The sequence below is a fragment of the Lonchura striata genome, chromosome 1, assembly GCF_046129695.1.
Source record: "Lonchura striata isolate bLonStr1 chromosome 1, bLonStr1.mat, whole genome shotgun sequence".
Lineage (NCBI taxonomy): Eukaryota > Metazoa > Chordata > Aves > Passeriformes > Estrildidae > Lonchura > Lonchura striata.
The window spans coordinates 102,600,494-102,625,933 of NC_134603.1; the positions used below are offsets into that span (position 1 = coordinate 102,600,494).

The 25,440-nt window shown below is 41.4% G+C and overlaps 1 protein-coding gene across 1 annotated transcript; it reads right to left on the bottom strand.

The window, feature by feature from the left end:
• Positions 1-417: 417 nt before the first annotated feature.
• LOC110479353 (immunoglobulin kappa light chain) lies at positions 418-18,523 on the bottom strand. Its single transcript, XM_021546615.3, has 5 exons — positions 18,481-18,523; positions 18,025-18,356; positions 10,288-10,296; positions 4,609-4,642; positions 418-1,023 (listed from the first exon to the last, which is right to left on the bottom strand). The coding sequence occupies exons 1-5, from the start codon at positions 18,521-18,523 to the stop codon at positions 707-709; spliced, it is 735 nt and encodes a 244-aa protein (XP_021402290.1). The 3' UTR covers positions 418-706.
• Positions 18,524-25,440: the final 6,917 nt, after the last annotated feature.

Genomic DNA, 25,440 nt, shown 5'->3' on the forward strand with positions numbered 1-25,440 from the left:
TGAAATGTAATTTTTGTTTATGGCCATACTGTCACTTATTGGAGATAAGTTAATTTATAGTAAGTTAAGCAGAGATGGGTATGGAGAGAAGATTAATCTAAACCAATTTAGACCAATTTTCTTTAGATGATTTAAACAATTTTTCTTAGTGTAAGTTAATTTTTCTTTAAAGTTGCATTGTCCTTCAGATTTGGCTTTGCATAATCAATCTTTCTACAATTAAAAACAAAATCTTATTTTTATACATGGCTATTAACTTACTATTTTTGGATTGTGTGTAAGTAATATTTTTTTACTTGTTCTCAGTAGCCTCATTTTTAACTTCTTCATTTTTATAGCTGTGACTAATGTCAGGGGACGTCAGAGGGACTTAGACCTGTAAGCTATGAGAGGCAATACTGTTTTCAGAAACTTCTGTAATATGGAAAGTAACAGACATTTTCAGATCTGTTGGACCTGTGATAATTTATACCTGATGAGGTTCACAACTTTAAAATAACTATTATTTTTCTGTTACAATGGAATACTTACTTGGGGACCATAACACAGGTTGAGTGTTTACTTTTCCTGGGAAAATTTTGGTAGTTTCTCCAATTGTGTACTTTAGCTAATGTGCCTAGAAGCACAATTGTCTTCATCAATAATAAAAAGCATTATTACTCTAATTTTATTGTAAACAAAATGATGTTTATAATAGAACACCAAATTACTTTTTTAACATATGGAATATACCTTGTGTTTCCAGTAAAATATTTTCCTCTTCATGCTCATATTTGCAGTAGTATTTCTTGTCTTCACTCTCTGCTGGCACAGTTAACCAACTGGCAATTGAGTACCCATCCTCTTCTGTGGACTGCCAAGTGTCACCTTTTACTACGTTGTTTGTTACCTCCTTTCCATCTTCGGTCCATGTCACCCTAATAACTTCTGGGTAGAATTTCTCAATAAGGCAAACATATACTATCTGATTTTCATGTTTTTTCTTCAGGATTTCAGAGTTTGCTGGGGGAGAACTTCCTTTTTCTGGATGGGTTATTGATGAAGAAAGTTAACAAAACAGAGAGTTGGAAAATCAGTAGTGTACAGCAAATAAATACACAGCCAAAAATACAAATTCTGAAGAACAACAAAATAAATGCCTAATTAAAAAATATTAATACACTTGTAACAAATATAAATGCTCTTTTGAGAAACATTAAGAAACGGATATACTGTTGAATATGTCAATAACTGTTAATATCACTTGAAACTGAGTTAGAAATCTTCAGGTGGCTACACAAGATGCCTATATCCTACAACCTTCAAGTAGCACTGCTGTCAGAAAGTGTATCTGACTGTTCAAGTCTCTGACTATTATTAAATAATAGTAATATTTCCAGAAAAAGATTCATTTATTCATTAAGAGGAATTTATTATTGCTTTACAATATTTATGCAAAAACAGGTACATTAAAATTTTGTCCACAGAATATTAAATATAGACCACCTACCTTTAAAATCTTATCAGATTTATGACCCCAGTATAAGTCCCCACTGCTATATAATGAACATCTGCTATATCTATTAATTTTTTAAAAGCCAAGTTTTTAAATTTTTTAAATTTAATTTTGTAATATTTTTTAGGGCACAAGGGAAGGGAAGAAAGAAATGATCACTCTGTTTTTAAGGCATTCCATATATTTGCCTGGTGAAGATTTTTATCAAGACAGGAAAATGGAATCACAAAATGCCCTAGACACCAAAGGCTGGCAATGCTATTCTGCCATATTAGATCCGTTTAAATTATTGAATTAATATATGTGAAAATGAAAAACCAAAACTAAACTAAAGGAGAAGAACATGCTATAGCAGTATAACATTGTCACATCTAAACAGCATACCTAGCCAGAGCTGTCTGCATAAATGTTGTGCTTTAGGAAACATCTCAGTATGAATATAGATTAATATATTTTAAATTAAAAATTATCTGTTTGACATAATCTCCATTTCATTTGCCTCTCTGGATTAGGAGGAGACAAAATGATCCAGATTTTGTCCACACTGAGATGACGTTTTGATATTCTTTAAGTGGATAGTAAATTTAAGGGTCTGATTTAGTTAAACATGAACTTCTGGAGTGAATGCATAGACAGTGCTCACAAGCAATCATTTCTGCCTATGCTTAACTGCAAGTGAAGGCTGCATGCAGTTTTCAAAACTGAGTTGTTGCATAGAAAGTACTGCTTAAGACTGTTTTTTAAAGCAGCAGAGACATTTTAGTTGTTCCCTTATCCCATTTTTTCTCTTGAATTCCTATGTAAGTCTCTGCCACTGAATTTGAGCAAGGAGGTGCATGGGATTTAAGTTGTGGTCTGACTGATCGGTGCAGTTTGAATGCATTAGGAGAAAATACATTACTATAAAATGCATTTTTGCCAAAAAGCTTTCACTTTTCTTTAAATGATCTGCTGTTCTAGAGAAATCTTCTATGTTGCATTCTCCCTGAAACAACTTTCTGATTATTTGAAGTATTTCAAACTTGGTGTTTAAAGAGAAAGATTACTTGTCTACCTTCAAAAGGGTGTCTACTTTCCGTATATTAAGAATCTCCTTCATTTTAGAGATGTCATTAAAATGACAATGTGGACTAAGTTATCTTGTACCAGAAATAAAGTTGTTGTCAACTTTATAGTTCTAATATTAATTTAGGAGTTAATTTTATCTTCCAGTAGAGCAGCCTACTGAAAAGGACCTGGGGGAGTTGGTGGATGCATGGCTGGACATGACCCAGCCATGTGCACTTGCAGCCCAGAAAGCCAAATGTGTCCTGGGATATATTAAAAACAACATGATCAGCAGGGCACGGGAGGGGATTCTGCTCCTCTGCTTTGATGAGACCCCTCCTGGAGTGCTGAGTCCAGCTCAGGACAGATAATGACCTGTTGGAACAAGTCCAGAGGAAGCCAACACATTGATCAGACCTCTCCTATGAGGAAAGGCTGAGACAACTGGTATTGTTCAGCCTGGAGAAGAGAAGGCTTTGGGTCGCCTAATTGCTCCCTTCCAGTACCTGAAGGGAGGCTACAAGAAAGATGGAGAGAGACTTTTTTACAACACCATGTAGTGACAGGACCAGGGGGAATAGCTTTACACTCAAAGACAGTAGTGTTAGATTAGATTCTAGGAAGAAATTATTTACTGTGAGGGTGGTGAGGTACTGTACCAGAGAATCCAAAAAAATTGTGGATGCCCCAATCCTGGAGCTCTGAGCAACCTCATCTAGTGGAAACTGTCCCTGGCAACAGCACTGGGGCTTAAACTAAATGATCTTTACGGTCTCTTTCAACCCAAGCCATTCTATGATTAGCCATTCTATGCTTCTATGATTTTGGCCAGAAATGTACCAGATTTAACAACTATAATATGAACAACAAGATTCTCTTGTTCGGCTTTGTGAATGTAGAATATTTGGATTCAATCTCAGTTAATGCTACTGTTCACAGAGACCCTCATTTTAAATCCTGGTTTCCTCTATTGCTTAATGATTTTAAGTTCTTAAATGTGAAGTAACTACAGCCCTTTTACTCTATTAATGAGTCAAAAGCCTTAGGCTCATAAAGACAAAATCCTACAGAATTACAGTGATGATTGGAAATAATTTATTTTAAACTGTACATAGGAAAAGCATAGCAACTACCTGATTAGGTAGGTAAGGGTTTTCACTAAAAACAACACGCTTGTCATGCCACAGCTATTTCCAGTGAATTATAGGTATGATTTTCTTAGTCCTTCTGGCATAAATCATTAAACCAATCTTTGCTTGATATCTTAATATAGGCTTATGCATTAACCAGGCTTAAAACACTTGGTAGCAGTACTTCCTCTGCCTTGTATTTGTTTAGTTGTTCACTTCAGGATTATGGCATTTAAAGCACATGTAGGAAATGGGAAAAAATATTTTTGTCTGCTACTTTCCATTAATATAAATGTCTCTGCAAGAAATGTATAAAAATGGATCACTTCTCCATTAAGCAATTATTACACAGTAATTCACCATAATTAATACTCAATAATTAATTTGTTAAGCAGTTATTAAGTAATGAGAAGAACACTTGGAAGTACTAATTTATTTCTAATGCTGAAGTGTTGTGTATGTGACAAAATACTTATGAACAAGTTATTTAACTTTTTCTAGACTAATCCAAAAAGATTTTTTGCAATGTCCATTGCATACTGCATTTGTATCTCTATTAGAAAGAGGTTTTCTTTTTTCATGCTTAATTCTCAGCTCTTTGATTCCCTGCTAAATCCTTCAATACAGCTGGAGGAAAGAATGAGGTTTCTGAAAATTATTACAGACCATTTTCCACCAGATTTCTAGGAGAACTATAATCAAAAGTGTCTTGAAATAGGTTCTTTCTAGATTGTTTGTGATCCTAAACCACTGCATTACAAACACCACAAGGATGAATGTAGGAATGGTGAGCTGGGAAGGAAAATCCTGTGCAAGGAATGGTGCTGACTGAGGCTCTAAGTGGGCTGAGTGACCTCTGAGATAGTGTTATACTCATCTGTATGACCACTCCAAGCTCCTATAGCTTATTCTATGAACAATATACATACAACTTACCTGAAACAATGAGTTTTGTACCTGAGCCGAACAACTTGTTGTAATAACCAGTCACAGTGAATAAAGCCTTTACAATATCAGTGAGGCTCAGTTGTGTTTGCATGGGTACATAGTGCTCTTTAAAGAAAATCAGATTTGCTGTATAATCAATTTTTAGGCACTAGGGAAGTAAAAAAGGAACAGTCACCTAAAATAAACAAAAGTTTAAAAAATGGAAAAAATGTGGAATTTTTGGAGGGCATATAAATTCTTAAATGAAAAGAATTAATCTCAACTAATTTGAGTTTTCTGCAGGTTTAGGTGGACAGCACAGATGGAGCACCTTGGCTCCATCTCTGCTTTCTGGAAACAGGCAGCATCACCCTAAGATTTATTTGATGAGATGCTGATAAATAATTTGCTCCTTATACACCCAGTAAGATCAGACCCAGAGCTGGTGAACATTATATAGAGATCTGAGGAGCAGGAGACTATTGACCGATATTTTTATTACCAGTAACATGAAGCAAAACTGCATTGATTGGAATCAAAATTCTCACAACAAGATACACCATTTTCAGTGGTCAAAATTAGAGAAACTATTTTTATCTCAGATGCTTACGTGAGCCAAATTACAGGCAAGTATCACAGCACCTAGGGTTTACTTGAAGCAAAGTATTTTGTATAGTAGTAATAACTAATAATAAGCAGTTTCTGCAAAAGCTAAGCAGAGATAGCAGCCTTTCAACACTGCCTATCTTAAAAGGTGCAACTTACTGTTCTGGGCATATCTCAAATAACTCTCATTTTCATTCGTAGTCAGATACAGTCCAAAAGAATAATGTTTAGCTTTTCAAAGAGCATGTGTAGCACAGAGGTTGGACATATTATTTTCAGAAAGAATTAGGAATCACAAAGGTCACATGTTCATATTTAGAGATAAAAAAACATTTTTCTGTTCTCCAAATGTTGTCCGTGCCATATTTAAATTCATTTTTACATAGAAAATCACAATGAGATAAGTTATAGGTCTCTTCTGCGATAGCTGTTGTGTTTCCCCCATTTCACGCATAAATGCAAATAGAAATGCTGTTTAAGGAGGAAATCCTGCAAAGTGTTCAGAATAGTTAGAATTAGAGAGAATTAAAAGAGCAGAGCACTTCATGCCAGCCAATATCTAGCTCTATTAAAAAGCATTTCAGAAGTAATTAAGTTTTACATTTTGTACTTACTTGAAACTCTAAGTTCAGTTCCACTTCCAAATATTTTGACATCAGGATCCCACAATCTGATAATGCTTAGCAATATCTCCTGCACTGCACTTTTCTTGCATAGGCTACAGAAAAAGTCTCTCTGGTTTAGAGACTGGTGATAAATCTGACTGAGTGCAATAGCTGAATTATCAACATTGACTAGAGTGCCATTTTTAGAAATACTTTAATTTTTGTAGTGAGTAAAAAGTTCTGAAAATTTTTGGTCAGCGGCATGGATAGAAAACATTTTAAATTTCTCTGTAATTCTCCCCAGCAGTTAGCAATTTGAGTTAATTATAGTCACCTTGATAATGCAATGTAGTTTCTGAGTAACATACTGTAGGCATTGCTATATGCTTTATACTGAAAAAAGCATTCATCCTGTTGACTGCATAGCTTTACCACAATTAAAAATAATACATATACAAAAGTAAACCAGTTGCTTTCAGTAAGGTCAGGAACTAGAAATGTATTACATGCAGGGAATTTTTCTTCCCAATCAATTTAGACAAGACCACTTCTGTCAACAAGAAACTTTTTCATTTCTCACATGCTGTTCTGGGAGTTAACTTTCAAACAGTTCACTTTTGTTTCCTAGAACAGGATGAAACCATCCCAATATTTAAATCTACCTACCCAATTGGGGCACCATGCACTGTTCACACACAAAATATGATTTATCAGGGAGAAAATAATTTTCCTCACAGTATTTTATTCCTGATTATCTGAGAACTTGAATGATATCTGAAAATCTGTTCAATTCTAACAGTACTTACCAGAGATAATTAGCTTTGTTCCCGTGCCAAAGTATTTGATCCAGGTGTTCCACACTATGTTTTAACTTTACAATAAGCCAGCATGTTCTCTTGATATACCATTGATGAAGAAAATCCAAAATTTTCCCAATCATTCATGGGAGTCTGCATGAAGACCTGGTCCTTGGCTGCTGGGAGGTTGTCAGGAATTTCAGATGTGCATCTGGATATTCAGCCGATAGCTAATGTCCTTCAGAGAAAATCTCTTTTCCGAAGTGTTACAAATTTGTTAGATAACCCCTCCACTTAATGTCTTAGAACTAGATTATGAATTTTCTTCAATTTTAGACAGTAAATAAGAACACAGAGTTCTGCATATTAGAAAAAAAAACACTTACCTTCAGGTGAAAATCTTGTTCTTGATCAAAGGTACACCTGCAATTTTATGATATCAAGTACTGCTAGCATGGAGTCAATTTTTCATTGTCGGAACACAGAAGAAAGACAGGAGGGAGAGCCAGCACCAAAAAAATTGTGAAAGTGTCTGCGTGCTGCATGTTGCCCCAAGCAGGTGGTTATTGTCTGCCCATCTCTTGGAATCACTCCAGGCTTTGCTACAGCAGCTCACCGGCATCTTTTTTATCTAATAACTGGTGGGAAAAGAAAGCTTTTCCTTATAAAACAGCCCAAGATAACATCAGAGGAGTCACTACTACATCCATCAAAAAGCCTGCATGCTCAGTTTGGCCTTTAAAATAAACTGAATTAGAGTACTTCTGGGATCTCTTGTAGCATACTGACTGCAAAATTATGTTGAGAACTTACTATTTGTGGTGAAAGAGAGGAGCTAGAGAGTGAAGGTCTTTCAACTGAAGTAGGTGTAAAAAACCCCAGTAGTCTACTTTGAAGTCTTCTGAACAGAAACATCCTAATCACAACCACAAACCAAGGGCAGGAGTGATGTAGACAGAATGATGCTGACTGGTGTTTTTCCTGCCACGCCCTTAGACATGCAGTGAAGGGAACCACCTATCTCAGTTCTGGCCAGGCAGGGTTAATTTTTGCAGTGGACCAGAGAGTGCATGGCTAAGACACACAAGTTACTCTACATCACCTCACCTTATTGCTGGATGTGGGGGAGGGAAGTCTCTTCTGAGGGAACAGGGGTTCCTTCTGGTCAAGTACATGTGGCAGAGTGAGCAGTTGGGTAATGCTGGTTCCAGGCTGGAGGGAGCAGTCAGCTAATGCCAGTTTCAAGCAATCATGTGGGAATGGTATTGTATGTTGCCCACCTCATCATTAACATTATTGTTATTGTTTGGTTTTTATCTCGTTGCTCTTTCCAGTAAATAGTTCTTATCTCAACCCATGATTTTCACCTTTTGTGCCTTCAATTCTACCCTCAAGCCCTCCACAAGAGAGTAGGGGAAGCAAGCAAGCATAACATGATTTGAAGAGCTTCAGTGGGAGCACTACCATTCTCAATGGGGAATACCATTCCTAAACCATGACAGCCTTACTTGGTGTCCAAATGGAGTATGAAATGTTGAGATAACAACAGGTCTGTCCAAACATGGTTAAAAACAAATTTGATCCAGGCATTTATTATATGAAGCATGGAGCCACTGGTTATAATTTTGCTTGATCTGTTCACATGGTTGTAGTACCTAATAATGCATATATTCGTTTGTGTGCTCCTTGCATAGCTCTTTTTCAGAGCAGGGAAAAGGATCAGGGTTGCTTTGTTGATGTACTGGGGGATATTAGCTAATGACATGACAACATCAAAGTCAATGAGGGACATTTGGGATGTGTATTCAGTGTTGCTCTCCTACCCTTACCTGGGGCACAGCCTTTGGGGGTCTATTAATAATCATAGCTGTGGGAATCCTTAAAATCAGAGGGTTTTTGGAAAGCTGCAAAAGGCAGGCCTCAGAGACAGCAGAACTGCGAGTAGAGCTAAGCAGTAGCCATAAGATTTGTCAGTAGAAAAATTATATAAGAAGTAGAAAAGTAAGGACAACTAGAACAATGGTCTGTGTATTAATGCTTGCCTAGAATAAGTCCCTAAGCTACAGAAAAGTATATCCAGCAAGATATTGTGAAGTTCTAAGCTTAATAATGGAGCTCTGTGCATTGTATCTTAAAGCTTCCAAGCAGATATTGTATTCAAAATAAGCAAGCATTTTTTTAACCAAAGGAGCATGTGTTTATATTGGTTGGATAGCATATTGACAGAACTACTGCCAATATGCTTTTACTTTGTGTGATTGGTCAAAAACCTTTAAAAGTAAGTTGTAACATTAAGTTCTTTGCTGCTGGGGATGTGAGCTGTCAGTATCTTCCCATTGTCATAACCATGTAATGAGAGTGATGCTGGAAAATAAACAGCTTGAGATGCGTTCCCCAGAAGTCCTGTCCCGTTTTTGATTTGTACATAGACCCCCGGCCAGCAATAATAGCCAATTTTTGGAAGGAACAGGAGAGGACGAATTTCCCAAGATTTTCACCCCCTTTTCCTGCTTCAGGCCTGTTACAACAGCTTTTGAGAATTTTGAATTTCCCTTGGGTTTTAAAAAAAGCATGTTATTGTTGCAAAGCCTGCCAGATCTCCTCAGTGTGGCCCATACCACGTTTAGAGTCAGGACAGAGGTATATAGGGAGGTTATTCAGAGATGTAACTTGAAAGTGGATAGTCATGGGTGCCATGAAAGGCAGGCGATAATGGGCCAGCTTTTGAAGGATTACTCTGCTAAAATGTTCTGGAAGTTCACCCCTGAACATTTAGAGTTTTGGGGTTGAGTGAGATGAAGGTTTTGCTCTAAGATTGCGGGAGAAATCCTCTTGGTTATGGTGAGCAAAAACTCACCCCCATTGTCTCCTTGGAGTTCATATGTAAAATGATTACTAGAAAGTTCTTTGTTCCTCCTGTTGTTATTGGTTGCTACTTGCTGCATTGATTTTAATATTCCTAACCCCAGTTTGTGATTGGTACCCTGTCCCTCAGATTCCACCCCTAACCTATCCTATATATATCACTGATCCTACCCCAACCCTTGCATTTTTAGCGCACCCTATACCCTGTTTGCAGTCTCTACTCTTTGTTGTTTTATTTTCAGGTCACTAAATCATGCTTGTCTCTATTTATTTGCCATGCAGACTTTCTCTGGATAGTGCTGAGGTGACACTCACACATGGCATCCAGGTCTGGCGTGTCACACTGCGGGACACTGGCAGAGGTGTAACTTGCTGCCGTGTGCCCTGCCTACTCTTGACTGGACACAGTTCAGTACCAGAGAGCACCCTCAGGGGGAAGAGGAGGAAAACAGACCACGGGCACTGTGACCACTCACTGAAGCTGAATGAGAGGAACAACCCATGCTAGTATAGAAGAAGAAATCCAAGACAAAATCAGTTTGTTTAGTGAGGGACGAAGAATAGGGCCCTGTAGTTGTTTGTTAATTTTAGATTTTGCTAATTTTGAGATTTTCTGGTAAATGCACTAAGGACTGTGATGGGTTTAGTGTTTGCTAATCACTAATGCACTCATTTCTTGTTGTGAGATAGGATTAGGAGAAAAGCAAAGCAGGCTCAAAACTTTAAAAGGGTATAAAGAAAAACTTATTAACATTAATTAAAAGAAAGAATAATAAGAATCAGAACAAAACCTTCAGAACACTTCCTATCGCAACCTTTTCTTTCTTTCTGTGTAAAGAAACAAAATTTAAAATTTCAGTCAGTTTACCACCTCTAGAATAGTCTTTCTTTAGTTTACTTAGGGAGAGAAGTCCCTCTTGTTAATGCTATGGAAACTTCTCTACAAGAAAAACAGTTCTCTCATAGCTCTCATGAATAGCAGCCACTTGGGGAAATTTGTAATTGTGAACTCTCTCTCATCTTTTATCACAGTTGCTTTTATGGCTATGTTAATTTATGGGGTATTGTTTAAAAGATGAACTGTTTAAAGGTTAAAGGTCTATCTATCTCTAAAATAATCTTTATCTTTAGGAACAGAGATCTTTTTCTTTTCTTCTTGAGGACACAGGACTACTCTTCTCTCCTTTGTTCAAACTTCTCATAGGATCATAGCTATTTTAACATCTGCTTACTTTAGTATGGAAGCTTTTGCTTAATATCTACAATTTGAACACTTTAATCTCTCTATACCTTTATGTGTTATAGGGAGAAAGAGTCTTTCTCTATAGCTTTATAGGAGGATTTCAGCCCCAAGATTAAGGCATCTCCTCATCCTTTCTGTTATGTGTAGTAGATCTAATTCGTGCCATTTCTAGTATGATATATGTGATATTGAATATTTGTTGGAGTAAACACGTTTGTATTAGGAGTCCCCCCCACCCTCGCAGGCGAAACCTGGTGTATGTTGAAATCCGATTTCCAAGTAAAAGGATGATGGGGATGGGCCATGTCTGGAGAGATACAGGGGACCCCAGGCGCTGATCACCGCGTAAACGACCTGAGATGGATATAATGGAAATCCTCGGGCAGATACATCTGAATGCAGCGTTCCCATAAATTTCATCAAGGGATTCACCAACTCCAGACATTGAATTGTTCTTCATCACCAAAAAGAAGAAAATCTTATTAACCTATGGACTTTGAATGAAAGACTGACTGCCGAAATCTTGGCCTCAGGAGGAATTTTCCCTATGAAAACCACTTGTGCCAGGGTGGAAATGTGTGGGCATAGAGGAAAACCTCTGTTGAGGCTGACTTCTTTGTTGCACACCCAGCGCCAACCCCAGACTTGGCTCTGTTCTTTCCTTGTGGCTGGCTAGATGGACTTTGATTGCAAACTAATTTTTTTTTTTTTCATTTTAATTTGGCTGGACAAATTTTCATTTATAACATTTCCATTTCTGACTTGACTTCCTCTTCATTAACTTTAGTGCTTTTATATTGCTCTTTTACATACTTTCATCTTATTCTTTGTTTTTACTCAAGAGAGGATTAAAGCACTGAAAAACTTAATATCTTGCTTCAAGTTTTTATATAGTCACCTAAACTAGGACTTGAAGGTGTCTTCATTTGAAAAGACAGGTGTCTGCTAAGGAAGGAAGGAACATCCTCTGAAATTGAAAATGTAGACCCCTTCCCACCAAATTGTTATAATTTTGAAATTAAGGGGGCTCTCAGGCAAAGGTATGGGAGCAGGAATAACTGTTCTTTATTAGGGAAGAAAATAAAAATAAAACAATGCAGTAATACAATACAACACTGACAGAGTCAGAATACAATCTGACACCCTGTTGGTCAGGGTGTTGGTAGCAGTCCAATGGAAATGGTGGCTGCAGTCCTCCTGCAGTGACAGGTGTGGTTCTGTTGAAGCAGTGAGCCTGCAGAAGAGTGTAGTCTTCCTTTGAAGATCCAGTGGTGGTGTAGATGGGCCTTGTCTTCCTCTGGGAATCCAGTGGAGAAGACAGCTGCTCCTCTGGGAATCCAGTGGAAAAGCCTGACTGTGGTATTCCAGAGCTCTGATTATAAAAAGTAAGGAATGCTTGGCTTTTCCCTCTGGGCGGAGCTTCTCACAATTGGATGATGTAATTTTATCAGTCATGCTGTGGCACTCAATGGCCCATTAACAGCAGATGTCTCCCTGGAGGGAGGATGGGTTGTGGAAGAGATAAAGAAAACTGCCCAATTAAGAGAAGATATCTGCCCCATCAGATAGGAATGGAATACACCCCCCATTTCCAACCTAAGACAGAAGGGAGCTAAAATTTAATCAGTCAGTCAAAAACTCAGTAGCAACATGCTAAAAAAGGAGGGAGGGAGTATATAGCTTCTCTTTCCCCCTGCCCAATAGTTATAGTAGTAGAATCTTATACGAGCCATCTTGGCCTGGGCTGCTCCTGAAAGTTAACAGATTCAGCTCAGCCCCAGGCTAGTAGCAAGATGTTAGAAATTGCAACCATCACCTGACCCCTAGCACTCCCTCCCCTGCTCCAGCAGCTGATAAAAAGCCAGCAAGCACCCCACGGGGAGAAAGGAGCCCACCCTGCGGCCAGGGCTGCCTGGGGCGTGTTACCTCTTTATCAACCAGAAGACAAACAAAGTTTTTCCAAAATGTGTTTTTCACAGAAGTGTGTACAGCTTCCCAGTAGTTCTGTAGACTGTCAGTTACACAAAAGCTTTTACATCACATCTGTAGATGCCTCTCATGCAAAACCACTACCAGCCCTCAGCAGGAGGAAGAGACAAGGCCAGAGATAAACACCTAATCCCTATTCCAGGTGAGCTGTGAGATATGTGAAAGGACTTCAGCTGGCAGTCAGGAGAGCTCTATGTGACCTGCCTGCTCTGATGCTGGGAAATCATGGCCCAAAACATAAAAGTAGATGGTAAGTGAAGCCAAGCAGCTGAGATCCTTGTTCTGGGATCTGAGTGTTGGCAAGGAGATTGGGAAGAGGACAGAAACTTTCAGTCTCTGGAGGTGACTCCTGTCAAGTGGAAGGGAAAGGATTCTTTCATTCTCTCAAAGATGATCCAATAGGGTACCCAAGTCGGTGGAATACCATGGGAAAAGGTATCCTGTACCTGAGCGATTTAGCTGTGCTGAAGGTAATCTTTAGGGATTCAAATAACAAGCAGTCCCCTCCCTTGTGCAGTGTACACAATGTACGTGGCAGAAGTTTGTACGGAGCTTGCCATCATCATACACTAACCCTTTGAAATCCTTTTCATTGATGTCAATGAAAGAAGAAGAAACACTGCCTCAGGTGGTCACTCGACTCTGACAATGTGTTCATCTTTTTTCCTCCCTACCAACCTAAGCCTTGGCTGTGGAAACATTGTTCAAGACTCCGGACAGACTCAAAAGATTCAAGCATGTTAGAGAGGAAATGTTTGATGTTCTGCCAGTATGGACGACAGTCTCTTCTACTGGGAGCATGCACCACCTTTCTCGAGAGAGAAGTACATACCACAAGGTAACCTAGAGTTGGTTTTACTTGAATGACTACAGACAGGACATGAAGAAGCACCTCTGCCCTAGCAGCAAAAGTGTATGAGTGTGCTGGTTAAAAACACAGCTGGAAAATTAAGCCCCATTTAAGCTTCTCTTTCTTCCCCAACTCCCTCTTAGTGAGAGACTAAAAGCAAAGATTCTGAGTTGAGAACCATTTACTTGAGAAAAAAAAACATGAATTAAATTAGGAAAATGAACAGTAACTATATTGAAGTACACAAAACAAAGGTGATATGCATACAGGTTATTGACCAACCAAGACCTTGCATAACCTGAGACAAGAAAGTGAGACGTGGCCCTTCCTCCCATGCACTGGACCATAGAGCATCTGGGAAGCTAGCTAGGAGATATGCTGCTGAAAAGTACTGGCTCCATCAGTTGCAGCTGTGCTCCCGATGCAGGGGTCCCTTTCCCCAGGGCAATAGTTATCCCAGTAGTGGTTCTGGTGGGCACTGCAGCTTGCATTGGGGTTCTTGGCAGCTGCAGAATGAACAGCAACAGTAGCAGCAGCTGTGGCAGTGGCAGCATTTACCCCTTTTGAGTTTCTGATGGCCATGTGCTCAAGGGAACAATTTATTCTTTCCATGGCCTAGGTGAGACTGACTGCTTCCAGCTTCTGATGGCTCAGCCTTTTCTGCTGCAACCAAACTCCAGCCATGATGTGAATAGTATGGAATTAAATAGTGTTAGAAATTCCATTCCTATTTTTTAGCTCTGTACCCAGGACAACCTATGCATGAAATTCTTCAAGGATAAATGCCCCTCCACTTTACAGTGGGCAAATCCTCAGACAAAGTAGGATGGCTGATGTTACTTCTTATCCTCTTGAAGGGACTTCCAGTTCATGTTTACAAGAACTGAGAAGTGAATACTATTACCAGAACTCCAGAGGGGACTCCAGCCAGGTGGAGAAAAGGGACAATCAGATCTATTGGACTGTATGAATCTGATGGCCTGATGCATGAGTGTAAGTAAGGCTTTAGTTGGCACTGGCACACAATGTACCCTGATGCCATCAAGATCTATCTTTATTACTGCGGTGATAGAGGGATGGCAACAGCTGCCAGTACTGGAAGCTGAGGTGAGCCTGACTGGGAACAAAACGCAAAAAGACCCCAGAGGCCCCGTGTGTCCTTGGCATAGATTACCTTGGGCGAAGGTATTTTGAGGGCCCAAGGGGCATTGTTGGGTTTTTGGGATAGCTACTGTGGAGACAGAGGAAATTAGACAGCTGAACACCTTGCCTGGTCTCTCAAAGGACCATTCTGCTGTGGGGCTGATGAAGGTCAAAGAACAACAGGTACCGATCACTGCCACAACTGTGCATCATCAACAATACTGCACCAACCAGGACTCCGTGACCCTCATCCATGAGATGATTCAGGAACTGGAGGGCCAGGGAATGGTCAGTGAGACTCACTCACACTTTAATAGCCCCATATGGCCAATGTGTAAGTCCAATGGAGAGTGGAGACTGACAGTGGACTATCATGGCCAGGATGAAGTCACACCACCACTGAGTGATGCTGTGAAGGACATGCTGGACCTTCAGTAAAAACTGGAGTCCAAGGCAGCAAAGTGGTGCCACCATGGACATTGCTAATATGTTTTTCTCCATTCCTTTAGCAGCAAAGTGAAGGCCGCTGTTTGCTTTCATCTGGAGGAGTGTCCAGTACACATGGAATGGACTGTCTCAGGCATGGAAACAGTCCCACTATTTGCCATGGACTGATCCAGACTGTATTGGAAAAGAATGAGGCTACAGAATACTTGCAATACATTGGTGACATTATTGTGTGGGGCAACACAGCAAAGGAAATTTAAACAGAAGAGGAAGAAGAGGCTCTACCATATAATCAAGCTACCAGAAAATGAAAAGTGATACCTTCTCTTTAGTGATGGCTCCTGCTGTATTGTAGGGATACAATGAAAATAGAAAGCTGGCATATGGAGTCCTACTTGATGAGTCACAGAAGCTATTGAGGCACAAGGTGGATCAAGTCTATTTGCAGAGCTTCTAGCTGGGTTTTGATATCACTGAATGAGAGAAATGACCTGTGCTCTACCTTTTACTGACTCATGGATGATAGAAAATGCTCTGTGGAGGTGGATGGAGAGATGCAAAAAGAACAACTGGCAATGCAGAGGTAAATGCATGTGGGCTGCTGAACCGTGGCAAGACATCACTGGCCAGGTACAGAAGATGGTTGGAGAAGTACATCATGTAGATGCACAAGTGCCCAAGAGTTGGCCACAACAACAAGCAGGTGGAATGGGCTGCCAAAATTAAAGTGTCTGAGATGGATCTTGACTGGCAATGATGAATTATTTCTGGCTCACTGAGCCCATGACACCTCAGGTCATCAGGGAAGAGATGCAACAAACAGATGTGTTCTTGATTGAGGGGTGGACCTAATGATGGACATTATCTTCCAGATTATCCTCAACTGGGAAATGTGCGCTGCAATCAAGCAGGCCAACAGGGTAAAACCTCTGTGTATGGGGAACCATGGTTGAAATATAAATACGGGGATGTCTGGCAAAGTGCTTGCATCACACTCCTGCAAACCCACCAAGGCAATTGCTACATTCAAGCAACCACTGGATGGCTGGAGACCTACTCTGTGCCTCACACCACTGACAAGACCACCATCTTGGGCCTTGAAAAGCAAGTTTTATGGCAATGTGGCATCCCAGAAAGAAATGAGTCAGACAATGGGACTCATGCTAAAAATGGCCTCATAGACAGCTGGGCCAGAGAACACAGTATTATTGAGTGGGTGTATCATATTGTCTCTCATGCACCAGCCTCTGGGAATATCAAAGCTTCCACATATCAGAGAAGGGGATAAAGTCTCCATGGTGCATATGAGGAATATAGGTTAGAGTAGACAGTTTGGATTAGTCCTGCCTCAAGCAAAGGGAAAGCCATATATGGGATTGTTTTTGGTGAAGGACCTGGGTGCACATGGTGGGTTATGCAGAGGGATGGGGAAATGCAATTTGTTCCTCAAGGGGATTTGATTTTTTTGTAAGAACAGTCTGTAATGTTGAATTGTGTAGTATCGGTTGCTGAATGACACTGCTACTGTATGCCATAACTACCATGGACAACGAGCATGGACTGCCTCAGATACACCAGTCAAGATCTCCTGATGCAGCTTGCAACCACCCAACAGCACACCAGCCCTCCTGCCCTGGAAGACACCAAGGACAGACAGAACCCACAGTCATGGACTAAACAAACTCAACAGACCGCTTGGAGGGATGGCCATTGACTATAGAAATCATATTCGTGCATTTTTATTTATGTAGAGATGTGTATATATACATAGTTGGAAGGTGTCAGATCTGAGTATGACGTAGATGGTACAGAATCAGGAATGGATAATGTCCTGGTTTCGGCCAAGACAGAGTTAATTTTTGCAGCAGCAGTAGGGGCACCTGTATTCTACACCACCTTGTGTCTCTGCTGGGGGCAGGGGAAGAGGATCTCTTTTGGTTGGGGTAGCATGGCAGTGGTTCATGTTTTACATGGCTCTGTGTGGTGAGTTTCTGTGCATGAATCATTTGCCCCTTTCTTGTACACTGTTGTTAGTATTGTTGCTGTTACTGTTCCTTTTCTGATTGCATTGCTGTAAATTGTTCTTATGTCAAACCTTGCATTCAGTTCTCCTCTCTAGCTCACTGCAGGTGCTAGGGGGAAGGGGAAGTGGGAGTGAGGGAGCAACACAAGGTTTGGAGTGATTCAGTGGGAACACTAAATTGGGGAATACCATTCCTAAACCACGACAATCCTACTTGTTTTTACATGAAATGGATGAAGAAGATAAGCAGCATATCATCAGCTCTGGTAGGTAAGAGATTGCAAATCTCTAATTCGAGCTGGTCTGTGTGGAATTTTGTGGTAACTGAATTAGGGTAGACAGGGCTTACAGTTTTTCCAACAGCTTACAGTTGCTCACATGTACAGCAGGGAATATTACATGTGAAACCTTTTCTCAAAAGTGCTAGGCAGTAGAAAGCATATAATTTCCAACATCAAAGTACTTCCTTCAGCACACTGTATTTATTTTCTGCCTACTCCTTCCTATGGGATAAAAGTGGCCAGACTAGAAGATTACTGCTTCTCTGCTCCCCTAAATACCACCAAAATTATGCCATGACTGTATAAAAGCAACAAAGGAGCAGGTAAGTGTCCAGTATTTATGTGTTAAGACTTCCTTTACCCTTAAAATAGCAGATGTATGTTGAAGACAGAACTGCTAATGATAAACTAGACTTTGAGAAGGACATTTATGTGGGGTTACCCACTCTTTTGGGGTATCAGGAACTGCCTTTCAGCAGTTCACTCAGATGTACTAAGAAGACTGGTGGAGTGGCACAGTTACAGACTTGTGGTTCAAATGTTGGGGTGGTTTTTTTTTGCCTTGATGATCTTTACATTTCTATCACAGTGAGGATCCCAGTAGGCACAGTAGTAAGTAGCAGCATCATCTGGAATTACATCTCTTATTGTAAGAACACACCTCTTCTGGACAGAACTTCTTTCAACCATGTATCTGTTTTCTTGAAAGCCACTTCCAGTGGTAACTTTGTCTCTTATAAAAAATAGAAGCCTCTCTGGAGCTTCACCCTCCTTCTGCTTATACCAGTGTATGACGATGTCATCAAAATTTGTCTCTAATATTTGAATTTCACATGTCATCCGTGCACTTTTTTGGAACTTGGTGATGGATATAGGACTCTGGATGGGAATTTCCTGTGCAAATCCATCTAGGAAAGAGAAAAAGACAAATTATGTAATTAGCTGTAATTCAGGGATTTGGAAAGATGCCTGTTATGGATGCAAAGCCATGGGTGTCTGTGAGAAAAGGCAGGAAAAGAAGGAAGTACTTACAAGACCAGGAGGCTGTGGCCACAAGCACTACCATCAGCAGCATGTTTGCTTGTCAGGCTTTGCTCTCATTGAGATTCAAAGGACGATGAAAGGGACTCCAAATGGGAACCGTGTTGTATGGAAGGAGGAAGTGGCTCTCTTGAATGGTCTTCAATGATGAACCTTCTGTGTGCAAGAAGATGGGGTGTTTTTGCAGAAAACCCTCTCCGGGCTGCCAAATATTAAAATTAGTAAAGAGGCTGTAGTCCTGTCTGCTTTTCAAGTAAATATGGGAAATATTGATAAAATACAAGGATTGTGGCCCTATAAAATTCAGTCAAAGTGACTGAGAAAAGGTTGCCACCAAGAGCACGTCCAGATATGTATGATGGAGTGAAGGTTTCAGGCTGGAGGTTACCCTGGTGGGCAGTGAGTGCATACCTTACCTGAGGGGTGCAGAGGGGTGCACAGTGTCAGAGCAGGAGAGGAGTGCCTTTGCTGCTTCAGCCTAGTCACCTAGATGCAAGGTGCAGAAGTGCCCAGGGTGCCCCTGTGCTGGTACTGCCCTCCACCAAAGCTGAAGACTATCAACCTGCAGTGACTGCAGTGACTGCAGAAGCTCGACTGTTGGGACTTGCCTTTGCTTTGGTTTAGGGTGTGGGAGGAAATGCACAGCTGCAGGATTTCAGTTTCATAGTTTAGCTGAGATGCAAACACTTCTTGGAATAAAGGCTGGAAAATAAAAGAGAACAGCTGTTGTCAACAGCCACTGCAGAGACATCTTGATGAGTGGGTTTGATGCTTTGGGGTCTCCCCTGTGACTGGTGAGCCCAGGCTGTTGGTCGATGGCAGTGAAGATGAGTTGCTTCATTCTCCCTCCTGCTGGCAGCTGACCACATGCAGCACACTGGTGGCAATCATGTTCCTACGTGGTTTGGAAAGGTGCATGTGAACGCAGAGCTCTGAGGAGGGTCAGGCAAGGAGAGACAACTGCCTCTGTGTGGTGGCAATGGAAATAATCCCCCTCTTCCCCGTAAATAAATGTGGGAAGGCCTGTTAATTTTCCATCAGGCCACCCTGAGATGAAGGGAGGGAGAGTCAAGGAAGAGATCACATACCCCAGTAGTATCCTGCATGGGCAACTATAACTAATCATAGCGAAAACTGCATTGCCTATGTTGAGGACCTGAAATCAAGCTTCTGTTGCCAAAAGCTACCATATATGAAACAGCAGCAGTACATTGCTATTCTTCTGATCACAAAACAGAAATCTGTCAGGCACCTGATTCCAAATGAAGAGTAAAGGAATATGTCAGTGACTGGATCGCATATGATTAAATGTCTAATTTGCAGACACTGTCCAGGTTTTGTACAGTAAGCAAGTCTCCAAGTAGGAATAATTACTGGCCAAACATGATAGTGTCTATGCCAAGAAGACACATGCAGTGGCTGGAATATTGTTTTACAAAAGACCTTTCCATGTTCAAATTATTACTATGTAGACTTTTTCACTGATGAAATGGCCAAAATCTATTCTGCAAAGAGTTTTGTTATCTAAAGTTATCTAAATCACTCCCTCCTTGTACATCACTGATGACTAATCCTGATCACCTTCTTCACCTTCCTGTCTGTAAATGGTTTCCAGGAGTAGATGGTTTCCATCACCTTCCCAGACTAAGAGAGGGCTAACCTGACTGTAGTTCCCTAGGTCTTCCTTTTCCTCTTCCTTGAAAATAAGAGTGACTTCTTGAAAATAAGAGTGATTTGACTTCTTCTAGTCTCCAGGGACCTGTGCCGATTGTTGTGACCTTCCAAAGGTAAGTAAGTGTCTTTGCAAAGACATTGGCCAGGTACCTCAGCACTTGTGGGTACATTCCATCAGGCACCATGGACTTAGGTGTGTGCAGTTTAAGTGCTCACTAGCCTGATCCTCCTCCACCAAAGGCTATGTCGTTCTTGCTCTGAACTTTCCATCTGGTCTCAGGGGACTGGGATACCAGAAGACCATTTTATGGGTAAATGCTGAGGCAAAGGAAATACTGAGTACCTCAGGTTTTTTCATGTCATACACCACCAGTTTCCCTGCCCCATCCAGCAGCTTTTCCTAGCGTTTCTTTTGCTGCTGCTGTGTTTGTAGAATCCTTTCTTGTTCCCCTTTACCTCATTTGCCAAATTCAATTCTAGCTGGTTTATTGCTTTCTTAAGCCCATTCCTGAACAGTTGAACAGCAGTTCCATACTCCTCCTGGATCACTTACCCCTGATTCCACCTCTTTTATACTTCATTTTAATGCCTGATTAAAGTCAGCAGCTTTTTGCTCACTCTTGGGATACTCCTGCTGCCTCTCCCTGGTTTTCTAGGTGTCAGACTGGACCTTTCTTGAACTTGGAGAAGATTCTTGGATATCAGCTAGCATTCCTGGACATTTCTCTCCAGGGTTTTATTCAATGTGATGCCTCCAAGCAGATCTCTGAAGAACTTTAAAGTCTGCTCCCCTGAAGTCCAGGGCTGAGGTCCTGCCTTTTGCCCTTCTGCCTTCTCTCAGGAGTCTGAACACCACTGGCTCATAGACACTGCAGCCAAGGCTGCCCTTACCTTTCCATCCACAACAAGGTCCTTATTGGCTGCCCAATCACTCACATCAGGAAGTTGCTGCCAACTCACTCCTGAAACTTCCTAGACTGGTTGTGAGAAATTCTCATATCCCACAATGCAACAACAAAAGGCAGGCTGACTGAAGTTAATATCAGAGGTCACATGTACTACAACCTATTTTTCAAATAGTTGAGAAAGACAGAAACATCCATAGCAAGATATTAGATACTCAAATCACATAGAAACTTTAGCAAAAAATGTTCAGAGCCTGTAGAACTATAAATCCATCACTGTGGAGGTATTTGTGCTCATTTTTAGAAGATACTGAACACATGCACTCCAATTCAGAAAATGTAATAATATCTCAGTGTTTTGACACTTTTGAGCTTTCAGGAAAACGCCAGCTTTCCTGGAACCAGTCTTTGATTGTAGAATCTGATTTCTAAAACTCAGTACACTTAACCCAAAGGCACTGAGAGTCTTTGCTTGTCAGCGGCATAGCTCGTGGCTGAGGATTTCAATTTATGTCTTGGGCATATCAGATGAGGAATTGCGACAATAAAATTAGGTTTTCTGTGCTGTTGTAGGACTTTTTAGTGACTAAGATGCAAAGGAAGGCAAAATAAAAATATGAAGGAGGATGTGCAAGATCAACTGGTCTTCCTCCCGTCTTTCCTATTCCTGTTTTTTTTTTTTCCAAGAGAAAATACTGAGGGATGAAAAAATGTAGCTCTGCTTGCTAGAATTCTAACAGAGAAGAGAAATCTATAACTCACACACAGAGACTTTGTTCAGTGTCAGGTGAGTGCTTTCAGTAAAATTTAGCCTTCATTTTAGGAGCAATGTTTCATATATTTATCTTAAAGTGACAGGAAGGTTTCACTTTCTGGATGTTGCAGATAAATCTGAGCACTGAAATGGTATATTGATTGTCAAGATCAGATATTTAACACTTGTCATAAGATGTTGTTTTTCCTCTCCTGCTACAGAAAATCATGAAAGGGGTGGAATAAGGAAGTATTTGAGTTTTTGGCAGAGTTCACAACTTGCGGTTCAGAGTAGTGAGAGTCTTTTTGTAAGGCTTACCTTTGCCAAACTAATTCTGTGGTATGTCCAGTATGTCCAGTATGCACAGTAATAAATGCCAGAATCGCTTGGGGTTAAAGAATTTATCTCTATATTATACATGGATCGAGCAGGATTATTCTGAACTTGAAATCTATTTCTATCATTGCTGTCCTCAAAAACAGGTGTCCCTGCAGACACGTACAGGATCCTCTTTGGCGGCTCTCCGGGAAGCTGCCTGTACCAGTGTACAATGTGGTTGCCCTCCAGCTGACATGACATTCTGGCAGAAGTGCCCTTCATCTGCGTCTGCATCTCCGGGGTTTGCACTGGCACTGACTGCGTGTCCACGCCTGGAAGTGAAAGCAGAGGAATTGCATGAGGGGAGAAACTCCTGGAGTTTGCAAGAAGGCATATGTTCACTGTAGACAGGAAGGAGAGAGAAGAGAAAAAAGGTCTTACAGGACCAAAACGAAGTTGCAAGAAGGACTGGAAACAGCAGCATTTTGCTGGTGCAGATTAGACCTGAAAATGAAATGAACAGAAATGTTATAAAGCCCTTCAGGTAGACACAGCACCAAATGACTGGGAGGAGGAAATTACTCATTCAGCACATCCAATGGTTGTTCTTCAACACACTACCACAGAGGGTGTTAAATTTACTGACAAGCTAAACCGTGGCAGGAGTAGCATAGAAAGGACAAAAAATACTCGATCTGAAAAAACTTCTTCATCTATCTACTACTAGACTTATATCAGACTTACCTACTGAGCACACTCAAGTTTTTCAGCCTGGCCCTTCCCAAGGATGTTGTCCTCTCCTCAGAGACCTCAAAGCTGTCTCAGAAGAATGTTCCACCTTTCTTAGAACTTCAGAGAATCATTGAATAATAGAATGCTTTGGGTTGGGAGGGCCTGTAAAGATCATCACCCTCTCACCTCCACCCCATGTGCAGGAATGTCACCTTCTAGGTGAGGTTGCTCAGGGCCCCATCCAACCTGGCCTTGAGCACATCACAAGGGATGGAGCATCTAGATCTTCTCTGGGTAGTCTGTTCTAGTGCCTCATGACTCTCAGAGTAAAGAATTTCTCCCTAACATCTACCTGTAAGTTCTATCAGCTTAAAACTCTCCCCTCTTCTTCTATCACCATCTACCTATATAAAGATTTGTTTTTCATAAGTGCTCTTTAGATACTGGAAGCCTTCAATAAGTTCTCGCCTAAGTATTTTTGTGTCCAGGTAGAACAGCCCCAACTAAGCCTTAACTAGGTCTGTCACTAGTAGTGTCTGCCAAGGTTCACAATACGGAGTCCATTATTGTTTAACTTGTTCATCAATGGTCTGGGGGAAGGGGCAGATGCCTCCTCAGGTCACTGATAGCATGAAGCTGGTGATAGCATGAGTGGCTGATACCCCAGAGGGCTGCGCAGCCCTTCAGAGGGATCTTGACAGGATGGGGAGATGGTCGGGCTGCTTCCCACCTGAGGGCATCTGCCTGCAACAGTGTGGAAAATGGTCAGAACTGTACAGTGTTGCTTCAAGTAGGCGTGGAATTTATGGGGCTGGTTGAGGATAACATGAGCTGGGCTCTGTGCTGCCCTTACAGCTGGCTCGAGCAAGGTCTCACAACCAAGGAATGCCTGGGGCGAAGTGGAGGTCTCACAGCCCTGTGTTGTTTCAGTGAGACACAGAGAAGCACCTGTGCCTAACTACCACCCCTTGTCCTCACCCTCCCTTCGCCCTGAAAGGTGAGCTGTGATGTAAATCTGGTCTGACGAGAAAAAAAGGCACACAGAACCTCTCTGGAAAAGATCAGACAACAAAGGATGCCTCAGACATTGGAGAGGGACCAAACTTTTTATTTTACCTTTTATGTTAATAAATTCTGACCAAAAGTAAGTGAAACTCTAACTGACATATTTAACTTTCATGCTCATTGGAATGCAAATGAGGAAGAACATGTAATATATGTATGACCAAAGTTATCAAACCCCATCTACAGCATGTGATTGTTCCATCTCATTGGAAAGGGCCAAAAATTTATAGTATAAAAGGGGGGCTTTGGGGCAGTGTTGGGGGTTGAGTTTTCCTTTCTTTTCTTTCCTTGTTACTTGTGGATTTTTTTTTCCCCCATGGAGTTGCTAAGAAGCATTGATAGCTGGGTGTTTGAGAGGTGGGGAGGGGGAACGCCTCTGGATTTTTTGGGAGTTTCTCTTGGAGGGACAGGGATACCGCAAGAATAGAGGCAGGTAAAAGGACAGGGGTTGGGGCAGCTGGGAACTCTCTCTCGCTCTGTGTTTTGGAGGAGGATGGTTGGACCTGCAGCTTGGGAAAAGGAACTCTCTGCCACTGCCATAACCCAGCCAGGAGCTGCCTTTCTTCTGCTGCTGGGCCCCGCGCCCCGTGTCCTGCCGGGACACCCCGCAGTTTCCAGCTACCGCTGCAGCGTTCCTGCTACATTCTCGCCCACCACCGCAAGATTTCTGCTCATTGCTGTCATCCCCGCTTGCTGCTGCCAAGATTCCTGCCGGGGCACCGGGATGGACTTCCCCAGGGGTTCCTGAACCGAGCCTGTCCCACGTCCAGCCGCGGGAGCAGCGCGCCCGCCCGGCCCACCGGGAGCCAACGGCGCCCCCTGCCGGCCGCGGCTGTCACTGCACCGCAGGAACGTCCCGGCGGCCGGGAAGGGCCCCGGGCTCCCGGCTCGGTTTGTTATCCATGATGTGGTTGTTGCTTTGTTTGCCTTGTTATGCATACTAGTAAAAAAACGTTTATTCCTATTCCCGTATCTTTGCCTCAGAGCCCCTTAGTTCCAAAATTATAATTTGGAGGGAGGGGGTTTCCATTCTCCATTCCAAGGGAGGCTCCTGCCTTCCCTAGCAGACACCTGTCCTTCAAATCAAGAGGTGGAGGGGCAGAAAAAAGTTTTGTCTGCTTCAGATTGGTTGATGGACTGTGTCTCTCCTTCTCTCCTCAGGGGAAGGATTTTGGTTAGCTTTGCACCTCCAACTGCATAGGAGCAGGCCTAGGAATACTTAATTTTATTTGTCTATCTGTGTATCTTAGAAAAAACAGGCAACTGTTAATTTCATTGTGAATCAAGAATTACAGATACAGAAAATGCTGTGTAGACATTTGACTGCACTGACTAGCCATGACACATTTCTTTTGAAGATCTTTGCATTTCTGTTGCATGAAATAAGGAGCTCCTCTGGCAGTAGTGTCTTGCCAGCAGTGAGGTGGTTGGACCTTTGTGCAATGCCTGCCTTCCTTGATAATGTAGTTGTAGCACCAAATAGGAAAAATACAGATGGTGGAT